This window comes from Phyllostomus discolor, chromosome X (assembly GCF_004126475.2).
Source record: "Phyllostomus discolor isolate MPI-MPIP mPhyDis1 chromosome X, mPhyDis1.pri.v3, whole genome shotgun sequence".
In the NCBI taxonomy this organism is placed as follows: domain Eukaryota; kingdom Metazoa; phylum Chordata; class Mammalia; order Chiroptera; family Phyllostomidae; genus Phyllostomus; species Phyllostomus discolor.
Window position 1 is genome coordinate 69,768,883 of NC_050198.1, and position 18,449 is coordinate 69,787,331.

Genomic DNA, 18,449 nt, shown 5'->3' on the forward strand with positions numbered 1-18,449 from the left:
GTTTTCTTTTTGTTGAAGATTTATTTTGTACCAGGTAACAAGAATTACCTCATTAATTCTTACAATAATAACCCTATATGGTAGACAGTATTTCATCTTGTAGATTAGAAGACAGGGCCTCTGGCCCGTCCAAGATCACAAAACTAGTTATGGTCAGAACTTAGATTTGAATCTAATTTCTTTGACTCCCAAGATTAATAGCTTAGTTTAATAAAATAATTTAATTTTACCAATTCAATAAGTATTTATTGAACAGAAATCTCTTGGCATATTAGAATAAATCTTAACATATCTTCAGCATCTTCACTTCTAGGCATATCTTCATATTTTTTTCATATACTTCAAGCAATGAATGCACTATTGCATGAATTGAATAAAGTTAGTTTTAATGAGCAACAGATCATAGATTTAGTTTTTATATAGTTGTTTTTAAGAGGAAATATAAAGTAAACTGCACATACTTTTCAAAACTTGTTTGGAACTAAGTAGATCTTGAAAATAAAAATGATTGTTATTAGATGTTTTAAAGTTATTTTAACCCTGGCTGGCGTAGCTCAGTGGATTGAGCGTGGGCTGGGAACCAAAGTGTCCCAGGTTCAATTCCCAGCCAGGGTACATTCCTGGGTTGCAGGCCAGAACCCCCAGCAACCGCACATTGATGTTTCTCTCTCTCTCTCTCTCTCTCTCTCTCTCTCTCTCTCTCTCTCTCTCCCTCCCTTCCCTCTCTAAAAATAAATAAATAAAATCTTTAAAAAAAAAAAAAAAAAAAAAAAAAAGTTATTTTAAGTCTTTCAAAATTCTGGCTTTTTTCTATTTTTGTTTTTTGATTTCTTGTATTTTAAGAAGTTTATTTTTCAAAATTCTGTTTTTTAATCACAAATACACCATCTATTTAAAACCAGATAAACCACATAAAATATATGCCTTATAAACTAGCCCAAAGAGCATATATGTATCAGTACAGTTACATATTCAAATTGATATTTATGCTTAGTCTTTTCTACATTTGTAGATGTAAGATGTTTATCACTTCTTGGCCTTTTGTCTGAGATCAAGTGTAAAAATGTAAGATTCTTTCATTGCTTTAAGTAAATGAGAAAACATTTGGTTGTTTTCATAGTGTCTTCTACTCAAGCACTCTGCAGAACAGTGCAGTGATTAGAGCCCATACCTAGAGCCACACTGCCCACTCTGCCACTGACAGGCTGTGTAGTCTCAGATGAATCATTTGACCTCTTTGCCTCAGTGTTCTCTTTTGTAAAAGGGGCTGATAATATACTTACCTCGAGGTATGATAAGAACAATGTTTAGCACATTGTAAGTACATATTAAACGTTGTCAGTACTTCAGTTTCTTTAGCACTTTTATGCATACCAGAGAATGCTAGGATCTCATTTGGATTTTCACATTCACTATAGCTTATAGTTCTCCCCTTAAATAGATTGTGTTTAGAAATAAAGAGTTTCTGCCAGCTGGAAGCTTTTTTTTTTTTATCCTCACCTGAGGACATTTTTTCATTGCTTTTTTTGGCGGGCTGGTGGAGGGATCAATCAGTTGCCTCTCATAAGCTCCCTGACCAGGGATCACACCTGCAGCCTTTCCACGCATGGGACAATACCCCAGCCAACTTCCAGGACAGCTGGAAGCATTTGATGGATAGATGTTTGGTTCCTGAGTAATGCTCCATCACAGTGCCTAAATCAGTAATACCGCCCTTTTCTAGCTTTGAAAATTCTGTGATCTATTCTGAGACTTGACAGTTTCTTTTTTCTTTTTACTTTTTTTAATTGAATATTTTATTGTTCTGTTACAGTTGTTCCAATTTTTCCCCCATTGCTCTCTGCTGCCTCACCCACTTCCTGCTCCCACCATCACTCTCCACCCTGTTGTCCATGTCCATGAGTCATTCATACATGTCTCTTGACTAGTCCCTTCCCCTTCTTTCCACCATTATCCTCCTCCCCTCTGGTCACTGTCAGTCTGTTCCTTGTTTCCATGCCTCTGGTTCTATTTTGCTTGTAGATTTGACAATTTCTGTTCTCTAATTTTCTTGCCTACAGTGTGACAGGTGCACAATAACTTTTCATTCCATGCTGTATTATAGAGTAATCTTTTTGAAGGCATTTTACGTGACAGAGAATCCATGTGAGTTTAAATTCTCCTGTGTTGTCAGTGTAAAAATAACTGAAGTGACAATCAAATGAATACCTGCCTTAGATTCATAGCTGAATTCCAATATAATTCCAGAATAGGTAATGAGAAAAAGTCTTAGAATCTAAGAAATAATGGTATTTAATTGTTTTGAAAAAAGTTGTGGTCTTCCAAGTGAATTGGATATAATCTTTTGTACTTTCTTATGCTGTGTAGCTTTTTTTCCCACATGGTAGTAAAATAATCAATGGCAATTTTTCCGTAGAACTACTTTCTGCTTTCTTCTTCGATGGATAAAACAGTCAGATTATGGCATATTTCCAGAAGAGAATGCCTTTGCTGTTTTCAGCATATAGATTTTGTCACTGCCATAGCTTTTCATCCACGAGTAAGTAATTGTTTATACATTTTTTGTTATACTATAAGGCAAGGGAACCAGGTTTCTCTGGAGGGTAGTTGGATTACAGGAAAAAAAAATAAATAGCCACATAGTTTAGAACAACTTGATTTAGTCTTTCATTTTGCTTTAAAAAATTAGAAAGGAAATAAATATTTTGCTAATCTCTGTTAGAACTGGAAATGTTATGTTCTGAATATAACAATGAAAAGTCATTCTGAATCTTTAGTAAGAAATGCAGGGTATAAATAAAGGATCCTATTAAAGATGAGAGATCGGAAATGGTAGAAGAAGAGAAGAGAGCAAGTGAGTAAATGAAAAAGGGAAGCATATAGGCAGGAATAGTGGGAGGCCTGGGAAGGGAAGAGACAAACAGCAAAAGGTTGAAAGGAGCAAAGTCCAAAATTTGTTACAAGATAATGCTGAATTCTTGTTTAATGTCTAGAAGCATGGTTACTTTTTAGATCACTTCTTTTTTATTTTCTCTTTTTTTTTTTTTTGAGAGAGAGAGAGCAAGCAAGAGAGAATTGTATATTTTAGCTTATTGGATACATCATAGTTTTCCAAAATAGGTGCACTAATGTGCACTTCCATAAATAGTATATTAGTCAATCTGCTTGACTGATCAATCAAGTTGTGTATGAGCCAGTGTTGTGGGGGTTGTAGTTGTAGTTTAATTGGCATTATTTTCAATGTAGAAAATCCTTTAGTATCTTTCCTCTGGGAAGAAAGCTTTTCTTATGATTTCAACTAAAAGAGAAAAGTCTACTGTTGTGGAATTGCAGACCTGTCTTCTGCCCATATAGGATAGAGCCATCAAACCCATAAGGCTAAATTAATTTTCATTGTTTACGACTATATATGCAAAGGGAGTCGCATGTTGTTTCTACCTCACTAGCTGGGTTGAAGTACGTGGGAAGCTTAAGCTGACTCAGGTTGATGTATGATTACTTTCCCTCTCCTGCACTGATGTATGATTACATTTCCAATCACATCCTCATCTCTGTATGATTAATGCCCATTGCCCTTTTAATGCAGTGTTTCAGTTATATTCAGATTTCTTCCTCTTTTTCCCCAGATTAAGAGAAAAGAATGACTTTTTTGTTTTCCTCAATGTAACTCCCTTCCCTGGGCAAGCTTACAACATAGGCAGTAATAATTCTGAACCCTTGAAAATTTGGTTAAAAACTTTTCAAAATTAAAAATGTTTAATGTATGTGAATACCTTACCATTTTTAACATCAGGACTTTCTGAATAACACCCCCACCTATCAACCAAGATTGCAATAAAAGGATAGATTTACCCTTCTCTGCAGCTGTGAACAAAATCCTTTACTGTAGCTCTATTTTAACTATGATGTGTCAGTGGAGAGAGAAGTATTAGGTGTATCTATATAGTACATTATTATTAAGGTTTCTGTTTAGTCAGTAATTTTTCTATATTTTTTTGGTTTTATTTTGGAAACCGAAAAGCCCTGTTTCTAAAAACTCTACTGACCTAAAGATTTTTTTTAAGAGGCTCTAGGGAAGAATGGAGTGATGTTGACATTTTCTTATGAAATATGACTCTATTAAATGTTACCTCAAAGGAAGATAGAATTATAAAAGAAGGAGCAAAATGGAGATACACACATATATACAGATGTATTTATGTATACATGTATGTAAATAAAATTATGATTTGTAAAGCCATGGTGAATTATTTTTACTTGTTAAGCTGTTCTGCTGGTAGACATTGAGTTAAGCCTACTATACTATAGCCATAAAAATACCCATTCTGTATAGATTATTTTTGACAGGCTTCAAAATGGGTAAGAAGAATCTGTTTCTAGTTTTGGCATCCCAATTGTTTTATCTTTAATTTTTATATTACCAAAAATTAGGCCAGCTTACTGGTATGCCTGGTTTTATTTTAGAGCAAGGTTTTTCAACCTTGGCACTGTTGACATTTTGGGCCGGATAATTCTTTGTTTTACAAGGAGGGAAGGCTATCTTGTGCACTGTAGGATGTTTAACAGCATTCCTGGCCTCCACTCACTTAGATGTCAGTAGCACCCCACCCCCAGTTGTGACCATCAAAAATATCTTTGGACATTGCTGCATGTTCCCTATGGAGCTAAGTTGCCCCTGGATGAGAACCCCTGGTATGAAATTGAGAATTTGATTGAATCTTTGATTAGTGAAGCAATTCTCTGCTGACATGGTGTCAGAGTGCCAAAAATTGACTGGTTCCATGGGCTAACTGGCATTACTTTTTTGTCCCAGCTGTTAACATGTGTCCCAGAAAAGGCTATGGGCAAATGTATCATTATAGGATGGTCTTTCCCAAAGCATGTTCCTCAAAGGTACTAGCCCTGCTAAATGTTCCTACCCTGACCTCCTACCAACTCGCCACAAAAAAAAAAAAAAAAAAAAAAAACATGGTTAAATAAGCAGGAAAATGCCACCGACTTCACCTGCCTTTTCAAACTGAGAATCTTGATTCATTTTCTGTAACTCAGAATTTTTTAAACTTACCTACATAATTAACATTTCAGTGTGTTACCTATTCACATTCATACTTTGGGAAAAGAAGTTTAAGGATATGTTAAAATGATCACAATGTCATTTCTACAAAAGTAATACTATGTTTTCTAATTGTTGTTATTTTTAGTGAATAAAGTAATGCTTACTTGAAGAATAGTAATTTTAAAATGATATCTACGTATTTTAAACTTTTCTAATAGAGTTAATGTATTGATTTTCTATAATGATTTTTTCTTGGTGTGGTAAACTGAAAGCTTTCTAAACTTTTGTCACAACTTTAGGATGACAGGTATTTTCTAAGTGGGTCATTGGATGGAAAGCTCCGCCTTTGGAACATACCTGACAAAAAAGTGGCTTTGTGGAATGAAGTAGATGGTCAAACAAAATTGATCACAGCTGCAAATTTCTGTCAAAATGGCAAATATGCAGTGATTGGGACATATGATGGCAGATGCATTTTCTATGATACAGAGGTAAATGAATATCTTGTGTAAATTACATGGTTGAATACTTAGTAAAATGTTTTTTGTGGTCTTAAATAAAGCTGATGTATCTTCTCTGTGCTTTAACTGCCTTATCTATAAATTGGAGCAAATAATGTCATGTCTGTGAGCTGGATCCGATGCTCTTTGATATTCCTTCCAATACTGATCTGTTAAATTTGTGATTTCATTTTAGCACTTGAAATACCACACACAAATACATGTCCGCTCTACCAGAGGACGCAACAAGGTTGGAAGAAAAATTACTGGCATTGAGCCTTTACCAGGAGAAAATAAGGTACTAAGTATTCAAAACCATCTCTCTCAGTACTGTGTGTAGACTTCTGAAAGTTAGTTCTTAATATCTTGGCTAAGAATATAGTCCCTTTTCTATGGAATACTCCTTTTTTTAGTTTTGAGGTGCATTCTGTATGTGTATATACCCTTTTTTGATTATAGCTTAACTTAGATGAAAAGATTATATATTTAACTTTTCTCTGTTTTTATATTTAGATTCTGGTAACCTCAAATGACTCCAGAATCAGACTATATGATCTTAGAGATTTGTCACTTTCCATGAAGTATAAGGGCTATGTCAACAGCAGCAGCCAGATCAAAGCAAGTTTCAGGTAACTGGCAATGAGAAATTCCCAAAAGAGATCACATTTCTCCCCTGTTCCCATTTTCCATTGATCTACTAAGCCTTGTGTCTATATGATGTCTTTAGTTTCTTTGAACTTTTACAACTGGTATCTCAGGTTATTATCATGCAGTACTTACCTTATCCACCTGTATGACAGATAGAATTGCCCCTATTCTGCAGATGGAGAAAGCAAGACCCAGAAAATTTAGTAATTTGCCCAAAGTCACATTGGTCAGTGCAGAGCCAGGATTAGAAGACACTCAGCTCCAGAATTTGTACTTTTGTACTTTTATGTAGGGTTTTTTAGAGGCAGTTTACCACTCAACCCACTCAACACTCTTGATTCTTTTAGATAAAAAAGCTAATGAAGTATTTAACACCGTGAAGTAGAGTGCCCTACATTTACACCTTTATATATCATTGTTACTTGAACACTAGAGGTCTGGAGACTCTCCTGAATTACCTGCATCTTCTCCTTTCTAACCTTCCTTCTATTAGTCTTTTTCTTATCAGTTCTGTTTTCTGTGATTACCTACTATAGTAGTCCTCCTTTAGGCATAGTTTCAGTTTCACATGATGAACCATAGTCCAAAATATTAAATGGAAATTTTTAGAAATAAACAGTTCATCAGTTTTAAATTGCATTCCATGAAGGGTAGAATGATAAAATTTTGTGCTGTTCCACCCAGAACATGAATCATATTTTTCTTAAGCATATCTATACTTTAGGTACACTACAAAAAGATTTTTAAATTATATTTTGTTGATTATGCTATTACAGTTGTCCCAATGTTTCCCCTTTGTCCCTCTCCATCCAGCACTCCCCACTCCCTCAGCCAATCCCCCACCATTTTTTCGTGTCAGTGGGTCATGTGTATAAATCCTTTGGCTACTCTATTGCCTATGCTGTACTTTGTATCCCCATGGCTATTCTGTAACTATTTATTTGTACTCCTTATCCCCTCACCTCTTCACCCATTCCCCACCACACCGCTCTTCCATTGAGCAACCATCAAAATGTTCTCCATATCCATGATTCTGTCTCTGTTCTTCTTTGCTTAGTTTGTTATTTAGACTCAATTGTTAATAAATGTGTATTGCCATTTTATTGTTCATAGTTTTGATATTTTTCTTAAATAAGTCCTTTTAACATTTCATGTAATAATGGTTTGGTGATGATGAACTCCTTTAGTTTTTTCTTGTCTGGAAAGTTCTTTATCTTCCCTGTGATTCTAAATGTTAGCTTTGCTGAGTGGAGCAATCTCGGCTGCAGGTCCCTGCTTTTCATGACTTTGAATATTTATTGCCAATCCCTCTAGCCTGCAAAGTTTCTTTTGAGAAATCAGCTGACAGTCTTATGGGAACTCCCCTGTAGGTAATTCTCTGCTTTTCTCTTGATGATTTTAAGATTCTCTATCTTTAACATTCAGCATTTTAATCCTGATGTGTCTTGGAGTGAGCCTCTTTGGGTCCATCTTGTTTGTGACTCTCTGTGCTTCCTGGACATGGGTGTTTATTTCCTTCACCAAATTAAGGAAGTTTTCTTTCATTGATTGTTCAAACAGATTTCCAATTTCTTGCTCTTTCTCTTCTCCTTCTGGCACCCCTGTGATGCAAATGTTGGACATCTTGAAGTTGTCCCAGAAGCTACTTCCAACATCCTCAAATCTTTGGATTCTTTTTTTTTTCTTGTTGTTCTAATTGGTTGTTTTTTGCTTCCTTATGTTCCAAATCATTGATGTGATTCTCAGCTTCATCCACTCTACTGTTGTTTCCTTATAAATTGTTCTTTATTTTAATTAGTGTGTCCTTAGTTTCTGACTAGATCTTTTTTATGTGGTTGATGTGCTCACTGAGATTCTTGAGCATCCTTGTAACCAGTGTTTTGAACTCTGTGTCTGATAGATTGCTTATCTCCATTTCATTTAGCTCTTTTTCTAGAGTTTTAATCTGTTCTTTTATTTGGGCCACTATCTTCGTGTGGGCTGAGTACACACTCCTTTTATAGTTGAGCCTTTTATAAGTAGAAAGACTACACTCTAAAATATAGTAAATAATGACTCACAGACATAGTTGTTTATCATCAATATCAAGTTTTAGGTTCTGCACATAATTGTGTGTGCCGTACTTTTATAGACTGACAGTGCAGTAGGTTTGTTTATGCCAACATCACAAATACCAGTAATGCATTGCCCCAAGACATTACAATAGCTATAGTGTCACTGGGCAATAGGAAATTTTCCACTCCATTATAGTCTTGTAAGACTCCCATGGTATATACATTCAGTACTTTCTGTGATTCTGGGGGTGGTCACACATATCCCATGTGGAAAGTGGGGGTGGACTACTGTAATTACCCAGTAATTTAACTGGTAAAATATTCCACTTCTCTCTTTCATCCATTAGGGAGGCTTTCCTCCCAGTGTGGGTCACCAGTAGCACAGGAACCTAGAGCTTTGATGAAAATACTAATGCCTCTGGCTCCCATGTCAAACCTACACAGTCAGAACCTCTGGAGTGAGATTAGGAGTCCCTATTTCAGCAAGTTCTCCTGGGTGTTTTCTTAGGTGTTTTAAGTAGGAAACTCTTGGGGATGGCTGGGGGTGGGGAGTGTGGGTGGGGATGGAGACAACTGTACTTGAACAACAATAATAAATGTAAAAATAAAATAAGAAGCTCTGATAAAGGGAAACCTTAAAAAAATGGTTTGGTTGTTGTTTTTTTGTTTGTTTTTTCTTATCCAATTTTAGCCATGATTTTAGTTACCTCGTTAGTGGCTCAGAAGATAAGTATGTTTATATTTGGAGTACTTACCATGACCTAAGCAAGTTTACTTCAGTCAGGAGAGATCGTAATGACTTTTGGGAAGGTATTAAAGGTAAGCAAATACCTACTTTTGTGTATTTTTTATAAGTGAATAAATTTTAAGTGCAGATGTACTAGAAGAAAATTTGTATGGATTATTTCAGAGAGGCAGTAATAACTGCTTTTGCTCTTTATTTGACTTTGTTGGATTTTTCTGTACCAAGGAAGAGCTTATACTTGTGTAAAATTTGAGAAGTCATGGGATCTCAGTACTGGTATTTGGTATTTTTTTAGAAAATACATTTGGGTTTTAAATAGTTCTAGTCACTTATATGTTAGCTTTAAAAGATATTTTGCAGTTAACATACACTATTGTATTTTTTGCATATTTTTACTGTCTTGATGTTTAGAATCAAATCTATTTGTTATCCTGAAGTATTTTTTTTTCCCCAGCGCATAATGCAGTTGTTACTTCAGCCATCTTTGCTCCAAACCCAAGTTTGATGTTGTCTTTAGATGTACAATCTGAAAAACCAGAAAGTGAAGATGCTGAAGTTTTAGATAGCATGCCCTCTGGTAGGTACTCATATTTTATGTGTCCTACATTTTTTTTCTGGTCAGAATTTAGTAGCCTATTTGACCTAAGATTGAGTGTTATGAGGTTTTCATAAGTATAAAGAACATTTTTGTTTACAACATAATGATTGCCAGACATTGATTTCTGAACACTTCAGTAACACAGTTCTTGCAAGTTTTACTTTTATTAACAAACTATAGAAATGACCCCTGAAAGTATAGTCTTAAGTTTTACTTTTATAGAATTCACCCAGGAATTAAAAATGAAAAATTTGAAAGTTCTTAATTTCTTTAATGGGCAGCTGTTCTCCTTGGAGAAAAGTAAACAAAGACATACAAATATTACAAAATTTATTATGTGTTCCTTCTATTAGGCTGTGATTTCTGCAAAGACAGAGACTTTGTATGTCTTATTGGTTGTAGTGACATTGCCTAGCACAGTACTTGCCTGTATATAGTAGCTGCTTAATAAAAATTTGCTGAAAAAATGAATTAAACCAAAATGAAAGCAGTTTTTTCTCTACTTGCTACATATTTATAGCTTCTCTTAGATAGCTATTTATAAGCTGTACTTCCTTGTCATCTGCAGCATATGCTTTGAGAGTGAATACTAATTCCACTTCTATAAAATGTTCAGATTAGGAAGTGAAAAGAAACCATAATATTGAGTGCCAGTTATGTAAGAGGTGGTCTGTGAGTGTATGGTAAAATCATGTAAATCTGGACCGCTTGTTAATAAAAACAAGTTTGTATTATTAAAATCACTTGCAGAATAGTTCATTACATGTGTTTTCTCACTTTAGAGACTACAACCAGGCCTTTTAAAGAGTTGTAAAGCTACAAAAATAGATACAGTATACAAAAAATGCTTCTCAAGGTATTTGAATGCTTAAGAGTTCTCAAGTATTTTTATTTCATTTAATCTGCAGTAATTTCCTTGTGGTATTATCCACACTATACACTATTCTAAATATAATATTTATTCTGTCAGGAAAATTTTGATAGCAGAGAAGAACTTCAGTGTAGCATAAATTACAGGATCTAAAAACAAATCCACTCAGAATTATTAAACCTTTACTAGATGCCTGTTTGGAAATCTTTATTTTCATTTTCTTTTTTTTCTCAGAATTAAATCCAGCTTCTCTCTTCTAACTTAAGTCATTTGGGATTTTTTTTCCTTTTCTTTTTTCCCCAGTGATATCTTTTAACAGTCTACACATTTCACGAGAAATTCTAGTTTTTAAAAACAATTTGAGGAAAAAAGAAAAGTTTTATTCTTTAAATTTTGTTTTAAAGAGCCACAACTTTTAATGGGTCATACTCAACTTTGTGTTTGCTATTTTGTACCTATCTAGGTATAATTTAAGAATAAAATTTTAAACCCAGGGTATGATATCATAAAATATATCTGATCGCTCTCCCTCTTTATTCCTGCTATATTTGACACTGTAAGCTTCAATTTTCCTCATGTGTTAAATGGTGATAATACTCAATTTACAAAGTTGTGATAAGAATGGAAGATAACATATGGCTAGTACCTAGCAAAAACCTGCCATATGGTCAACATTATCATTTTCATCTTCATTATTATTTTAAGATGAATTAATTTTTTTCTTTAGCCTTTCTCTCATAACCCTAAATGCTTTACCGCTGCTTCTGCTGCATAGCACTTCCTTGAGATATGCCTAAAGGGTACAAAGGAATGTTCTAAGGCTTAGGATATGTTCTTAGCAAATCTAAGTGAAACAGTTTTGTCTAACTCATCCTTTATACAACTTCCTGTTAAAGTCTACATTATTTCCTTCCTTACTATTCAGTCCTGAAATCCATAGATTTTGCCTATGCATAATAGAACGAGTTTACACTGGATTTTGTTAAATGCTTTTACTGGTAAATATAAGAGGTAAGAGTGCTTTGCATTCATCATGGTTAGTTATTCAGCTCTTCAATATGGACTGTAGAGGGAAAAGGTGCTGTCAGCACTCACAGATCAATCATGTGTGCTTCATTTCATGGCAGTTTCTGTATGTCACTGTACGATAAACCTTGCCCCTCAACCTCATTACAGAACCCCATTAGCAATAGACTTGCCCAGCTGCTCCTGTCTTGCCAGCACTTTCAGTCCTGGGGCTGAGTAACACACTAGCCTCTTGCCATAAAATGAAGCATTAGACGCCTCAGAGGCCTAGGCTGCCTGGGAGTAAATCCAGGCCTCCAGGCCCCAAGGGACTGTAATCTACCCAAGCCAGGGAAAGACCAGCTAAGACAAGGTAAGTGGAAATGATCCCCAGAGAGGAGAGGTATAGGAGGATGAAAGATTACAGGATTGGGCCAGGAAAGAGAGACCAAAGAGGCAGAGAGAGTGAGGATCTTCCACCCCAAAGGTCATGGGCATGTGACAGCTGTGACAGCAGGCTTCATAATCCTTTTAAATCAACTAAAAATATTTTTTATATTTTAAGGTATTACGAAGACCGATAACACAGAAGTTCTTCTCTCTGCTGACTTCACTGGAGCAATCAAAGTGTTTATTAACAAAAGGAAAAATGTATCTTAATTTGAAATGCCATTTAAAATAAACATATCAGCAAGTTTCTATATGTATCAGAACTGAAAAAAATATTATAGTGTTTCAGGCTAACATCTTTTTTTTTTAATTTTTGTTGGAAGCTGTTCAAATATAATATATTTTTTGAGAGGCAGTGTTAATGATCTAGTAAACCCCTGGACTGATAGACTAGAAGGGAATGTGGCTAGAATAACATTGCCAGACATATGGCTTTACATTTTGTTATATTTGTGTTTTTGTTATATAATTGTGAACTTGCACAGGTTTTTGCATGAAAATATATTAATATATTAATCCCATGTGTGTGCCTTTTGGTTACATGCACTAAATCTTAACAAAGTTAAATTATTTCAATGGCTCATTTGGCCTCTTAATGGGGAAGGAGTCTTGTTTCTAGCTTAAACAATTTCTTTTGCACAAAATTTCATTTTTTTAAAAAAGTGGTATCTTTCGACTGAGTTATTGTTTTAAAAATGTTATATAGGTTTTCAATAGGTCAACAACCATGTGTAAATGGTTTTTATAAATTTCTCAATTTGGGGACAAGATTTTTCTTGTGGTCTAACTTGTGGACTTAAGATTCTTTTCTTTGTATGTGTATATATAATTTTTTTTGCCACACTGGAGCACAATGTTTCTATGTAAAGAATTTTTTTCATTCTTTATCCATGAGCACCAGGCTTTGCTCACTTAAAAAAAAATTAAGCCACATTAAGGAGTGAGTCTTCTTTTTTACAATAATGTAAAAATGAACTGTTTACATTTTTTTAAAGCATTGTAGTTTTAAAAACTAAGCCGTTTTGTTTTGTGTTGTCGAATTTGAAAGCCTTTGCAAATATTGCTATAATGTACCAATGAAATAACATCTGGGGCAATGGCACCCTGATAATGTTGTTGACGGTTGGCATATGTTTCTGAAAATTAAATAGTTTATTAAAAGTTGGTTGCCATCACTTGTTAAACATGTTACTTCATTTTCAGATGACTGGTAATTTGAGAAATCAAGAAAAACAAAGTCTTGTTGTATAATTTGATCTTCAGCAAGCAGAAGACCAGACTTTAATTCCGTAATGCATTAGCTAGATACCTTTATGAAAAAAGAAATTTTAATTCTGGTTCTAAAATGAACATTGCTGAGAGTTTATCTATCTGCTTATGTGTTCTTTACTATTGTACATTTGCTTTCAGTATGTAAGAAAGGAGCTGGGGAGCCATGATCATGTCCTTGTTAATCAGCATGGTCTTGGAGTGCTCTGGATTTTCTAGTTAATTGCATATTATTTGCCTTGGTTAAGCCTGTGCCGCTTTCTTCCTACTGCCAATGCAATACTCCTCATCCCTCTGCTCACTCTCCTGTCCCCATCTCTGTCTTCTCTCTCTTCTGTACTCTGCCAGACAGATGGAGTTGTTATGCCATTGGCTTTCTCACCAGTCCGTTTCTTAATCTCAAGGTCTGGATTGGTATAGTGTTTCAAAGAACGTGATGTCCATAGATCTTGGAGGCAGCTCAGCTTTCACTGGCTTCTGCCTGGGGAGGACTTGTAGTCAGTTGTGGTGCTGGTCTTTTAAACTACAGATAATTGGGGTATGGCCATGTGACTATTTCCTGATAGGTTTTATGCTGCTTGTTGAACAAAAAGGCAAAAAAAATAGTTGGGATGTCAGCTTAAGAGAATAATACTGACACTTCTAAATTTAGTTTTTAGATGCTTGCTGTCACTATATAAATACACTGCAAAGTAACAAGTCAGAAAATGAATTTGAAAAGGTAGCAGCCTGATGTATGCAAAGACAAACTGAACAGTATTCTTCCCAAAAATAAGTATTAGAAACTCACTGTAGTAAGTAGTGTGGTATTCTAGGAAAAAGCACAGATTCTAGAATTAGATAAACTTGGATTTGGTTCCCTGTATTAGCACATTCTTTGGCCAAGCTATCCTATATTAATTTCCATTTTCTTAACTAATATGAGAATACCTACCTGAAATTGTAAAGATTTACTGAGAAATGGTATATGTGTGAAGCTTGATGCCTAGGCAATAGCTATACTCAACAAATATACATTTCTAACTGCCTCTCCGGAATCTCTTGAGTACCCTTCTAGACAGAAAAAAAAGTATATAAGTATATGGAAGCAATTTCTAGGCATTGGGATTTCATGAACAAATAGCATTTTAGAGATTGATGTAGGGCCCTGACTTTTGCCAACTCAACACTTTTTAAACTGCCAACATCTACTTTCACCTCTTCAAAAAAGAACATTTTAGTACTAAAAAGAAAGTCAAGCACAATCTTACCACTTTAGAGGAACAAACACTGTTAAAGTAAAGAAACCTAGCTTTTGAAAAAAAATAACCATGTTACTTTAATTTCTCTTTTGGTGGAAATTTCACCAAGGACTTGGTGTGGAAGGCTGAGAACCACTGTGCTACACGGAAATGTTTAAAACCAGCCCTGCCTGGCTGGTGTGACTCAATGCATTGAGCACTGGACTGCAGCAAAGGATTAGTGGTTTGATTCCCAGTCAGGGCACATGCCTGGATTGCGGTCAGGTCCCCAGTAGGGGGTGCACAAGAAGCAATCACACATAGATATTTCTCTCCCTCTTTCTCTCTCCGTTCCCTCTCTCTAAAAATAAATAAAATGTTTAAAAAAGAAAGAAAGAAAAAGTTTAAAACCACATTTCATTAAAAGGCCTTTGAAGAATTAGGTGAAACTTTTTCCCCTTGTGTTTAACCTCAATTAGAATTGAAATATGAACAACTCAAAATAATTTAGCATGTCATTTTTCTCAGCCAAATTATATGGCTGAGCAGTGGCTTTTTATTCTTTGAAATATATGTTAAACATTAATATATCCATCCCCCAAAATTCTAATTTCAGTTGTATAATTTTGAGAGTTAAAGGCCACATCTCTCCCACTGATGTAAAAAAATCAAATTACGAGAATGTTTTTAAGTACCTTAATTATTATGAGGATTCAAGATAAAGACATTTTGGAGATTTGATGTTTCCACATGTTTTCAAAAGAAAAACATTCTGAATTTCAGTGGTTTCTAGGTTCCTGCCTTACTTATTATTGAACACCTATTATGTACAGAACACTGCTAAGACTAGAGAAGAATAAGGCGATAAACTTCTAGTTAAGATGATGGCATAGGTAAACACAACTTACCTCTTCACATAACTACATCAAAATTACAGCTAAATCATACAACAACCATCACTCAGAACCGTCAGAAATTGAAGTGAATGGAAGTCTGACAACTACAGAGGTAAAGAAACAACATCCATCCAATCTGGTAGGAGCGGTGAAGATGCAGAATGGGCTGGTTCTACATCTGTGTGTGGTGGATAAAAATTCAGCAGGGACCTGGCTGGTGTTGCTTAGTGTATTGAGTGCCAACCTGTGGATCAGGGGATCACTGATTTGATTCCCGGTCTAGGGCACGTGCCTGGGCTGTGGGCTGGGTCCCTAGTGGGGGGGTACACAAGAGGCAACCACACATCGATGTTTCTCTCCTCTTTTTCCCTCCCGCCCCCTCTCTCTAAAAAATAAAAAAAAATCAGCAGGGATATCTCTGGAGTGAGGATTCCCAGCCCTGCACCAGCCCCCCCAAGCCCAGGATTCCAGTGCCAGGAAAATATGACCCCATAAATTCTGGCCACAAAAACCAGCAGGGATTGAGCCAGTAGATGAAACTTCCAGAGTCCCAAGCAGTCCCTCCTAAAGAACCCACACATGGACTTACACAGACTCACTCCCTCTGCTTGAAAGGCACCAGTGGCATACAGGGAAGAAGTGAAATGTCTGCCATCAAGGTAAAACTAGGGGACAGCTTTCTCCTAGACAAAAGGGCAGGCAAAGGCCGCTGTCCCTTTTCTGAACCCTCTACCCACAGAGCCACCAAGCCAGCAGGCTGGTGTCCTATCTGAGATTCCATCAACCTGGCTAAAACTGTTTTTCCAGCCATGAAGATCCCCTGAGACTTTGGCCCACCAAACTTACTGCCCACAGCAAGCTGTTTTTCTGTATGAATACCTGGTCTTGGCTTGTGCTTAATTTCCTAAATCCTCTCAAACAAGCAACAGCCAGCCTCAGTGAGCCCCCAGCCCCCCATGCATCTTGCTAAGTGGCCCCAGGCCCAGCACCAGCAGAACCAGCAGCACCAGCCCACATTCACAGCTTGGTTTCACCTGGGAATCTCCAAGCCCAGCACAAGTAGCAGCCACCTCAGATTGTTTGCAGGGTCGTCCTGGGCAAAACAGATGTGGGTAGAATTTGGCCTGCACCGCCTGGGAAACCCCAGAGCCTACACACCAAGTGGACAGCTATAGACCACATTGGAACACCACCACCCTGCTCCTGCACAGCTGATTCTCCACACAGGGAAAAAATTTACAGGTATACAACAGTAGAGTGAACAAAGCCAAGAATCAAATCAATGATTTAGAACATTAGAGAAGAAAAAAAATGAGAAAAACATGAAGGAAAAAGAATCCAAAATATGAGGATAGTGTAAGCAGCCTCTGGGGAAACTCCAAGCATTCCAACATTCACATCGCTGGCATGCCAGAAAAAGAGAAAGAACAAGAAATGGAAAACTTATTTGAAAAGAGAATAAATCTTCCCAAATTTGGAGAAGGAAACAGACATGTAAGTCCAGAAAGCACAGAGAGTCCCAAACAAGATGGACCCTAAGAGGGCCACACCAAGACACATCAGGATTAAAATGTCAAAGGTTAAAAATAAAGAGAATTTTTTTTTGCAATCACATCACCTAGAGTTTATTTCACCCACTACTTTGGCCTCCAGTCTCTTGTCTCTCTTCAGCAATGGTGAGGTGGATACCCTTTCCACGGGGAAGGGAAATCCATGGTTTGTTGCCTTTGCCAATAACAAAAATGTTGAAGAGCCAGGTGACAAAGCTGTTGCCATTGTCATCTTTCACGTGAACCACATCAAAACAACCAGGGTGTCTCTCTCTGTGGGTTATCACGCCAATCCTTCCCAGGTTAGCACCTCCAGTCACCATACACAGGTTACCAGTGTCAAACTTCATGAAGTCAGTGATTTTACCAGTCTCCAAATCAATCTGAATGGTGTCATTGACCTTGATGAGGGGGTCAGGGTAGCGTATGGTGGGAGCATCATGGGTCACCAGGTGGAGGGATTCCTTTTGTGCCCACAAAGATCTTCCTCACTTTGCACAGCTTGTACTTGGCCTCCTCAGGTGTCATGCGATGAACAGCAAGGCCGCCCTTGGTGTCATAGATCAGACTGAAATTCTCTCCAGTCTGTCAATGCTGATCACATTCATAAAACCAGCAGGGTAAGTTATATCAGTTCGGACCTTGCCATCAATCTTAATGAACCACTGCATGCAGATCTTCTTCACTTCATCTCCTGTTAGGGCATACTTAAATCTGTTCCTTAAGAAAACGATGAGAGGGAGACATTCTCTCAGCTTGTGGGGACTGGTAGATGGTCAAGGAGCAAACACACCAGTTAGTTTATCCAGTATCCAATGCTTTGGAGCTGCTACGCACTTCAGATGCTTCTTGGGACCATGAGCCATGGCTGCACTAGGCACGGAAAGAGGCAGAGAATCTTAAAATCAGCAGGAGAAGAGCAGAGACTCACCTACAAGGGAGTTCCCATAAGACTGTCAGTTGATTTCTCAAAAGAAACTGCAGGTTAGAAAGGATTGGCAATAAATATTCAAAGTCGTGAAAAGCAGAGACCTATAGCCAAGATTGCTCCACTCAGCAAAGTTAACATTTAGAACGGATAAAGGGCAGATAAAGAGCTTCCCAGACAAGAAAAAAATAAAGGAGTTCACATATCTATCAACAACTGAATCTGAAAACAAACTAACCAAACAAGAACAGAGACAGAACCATCAGTAAGGAAAGTGTTTTGATGGGTGGTAGATGGGAGGAGGGCTTGCTGGAATTCAGTGGAGAGCTGAGGGGATTAAGAAGGACAAATAGGGCCCTGGCTGGTTTGTCTCAGTGGGTTGAGCACTGGCCTGTGAACCAAAGATTTGCTGGTTTGATTCCCGGTCTTGGTACATGCCTGGGATGCAGGGTAGGTCCCTGCTGGGTGGCAGGGGGAGTGAGGGGCAAACACATTGATGTTTCTCCCTCCCTTTCTCCCTCCTTTCCCCTCTCTCTAAGGATAAATGAAATCATTTTTTAAAAAGAAGTACAAATAGGTAGGTATGAAATAGCCATGGGGATGTAAAGTACAGTAGAGGAAGTGGAGCAGCCAAAAAACCTACACAAAACCCATGGATG

General features: G+C 36.8%; 1 protein-coding gene and 1 pseudogene across 1 annotated transcript in view; one reads left to right on the forward strand and one right to left on the reverse strand.

Annotated features, from left to right (window-relative positions):
* The window catches only part of WDR44 (WD repeat domain 44), an 87,942-nt gene extending 73,784 nt beyond the window's left edge, over positions 1 to 14,158 (forward strand). Inside the window, exons 14-20 of the mRNA XM_028522746.2 lie at positions 2,417 to 2,539; positions 5,356 to 5,547; positions 5,753 to 5,854; positions 6,070 to 6,185; positions 8,950 to 9,077; positions 9,458 to 9,580; positions 12,043 to 14,158. Of these exons, the coding sequence (XP_028378547.1) occupies positions 2,417 to 2,539; positions 5,356 to 5,547; positions 5,753 to 5,854; positions 6,070 to 6,185; positions 8,950 to 9,077; positions 9,458 to 9,580; positions 12,043 to 12,137 (879 nt within the window). The 3' untranslated portion in view covers positions 12,138 to 14,158. The remainder of the gene's footprint in view (positions 1 to 2,416; positions 2,540 to 5,355; positions 5,548 to 5,752; positions 5,855 to 6,069; positions 6,186 to 8,949; positions 9,078 to 9,457; positions 9,581 to 12,042) is intronic.
* A 2,759-nt stretch (positions 14,159 to 16,917) lies between these two features.
* On the reverse strand, positions 16,918 to 17,753 carry LOC114504760 (annotated as a pseudogene).
* Between the last annotated feature and the right edge of the window lie 696 nt (positions 17,754 to 18,449).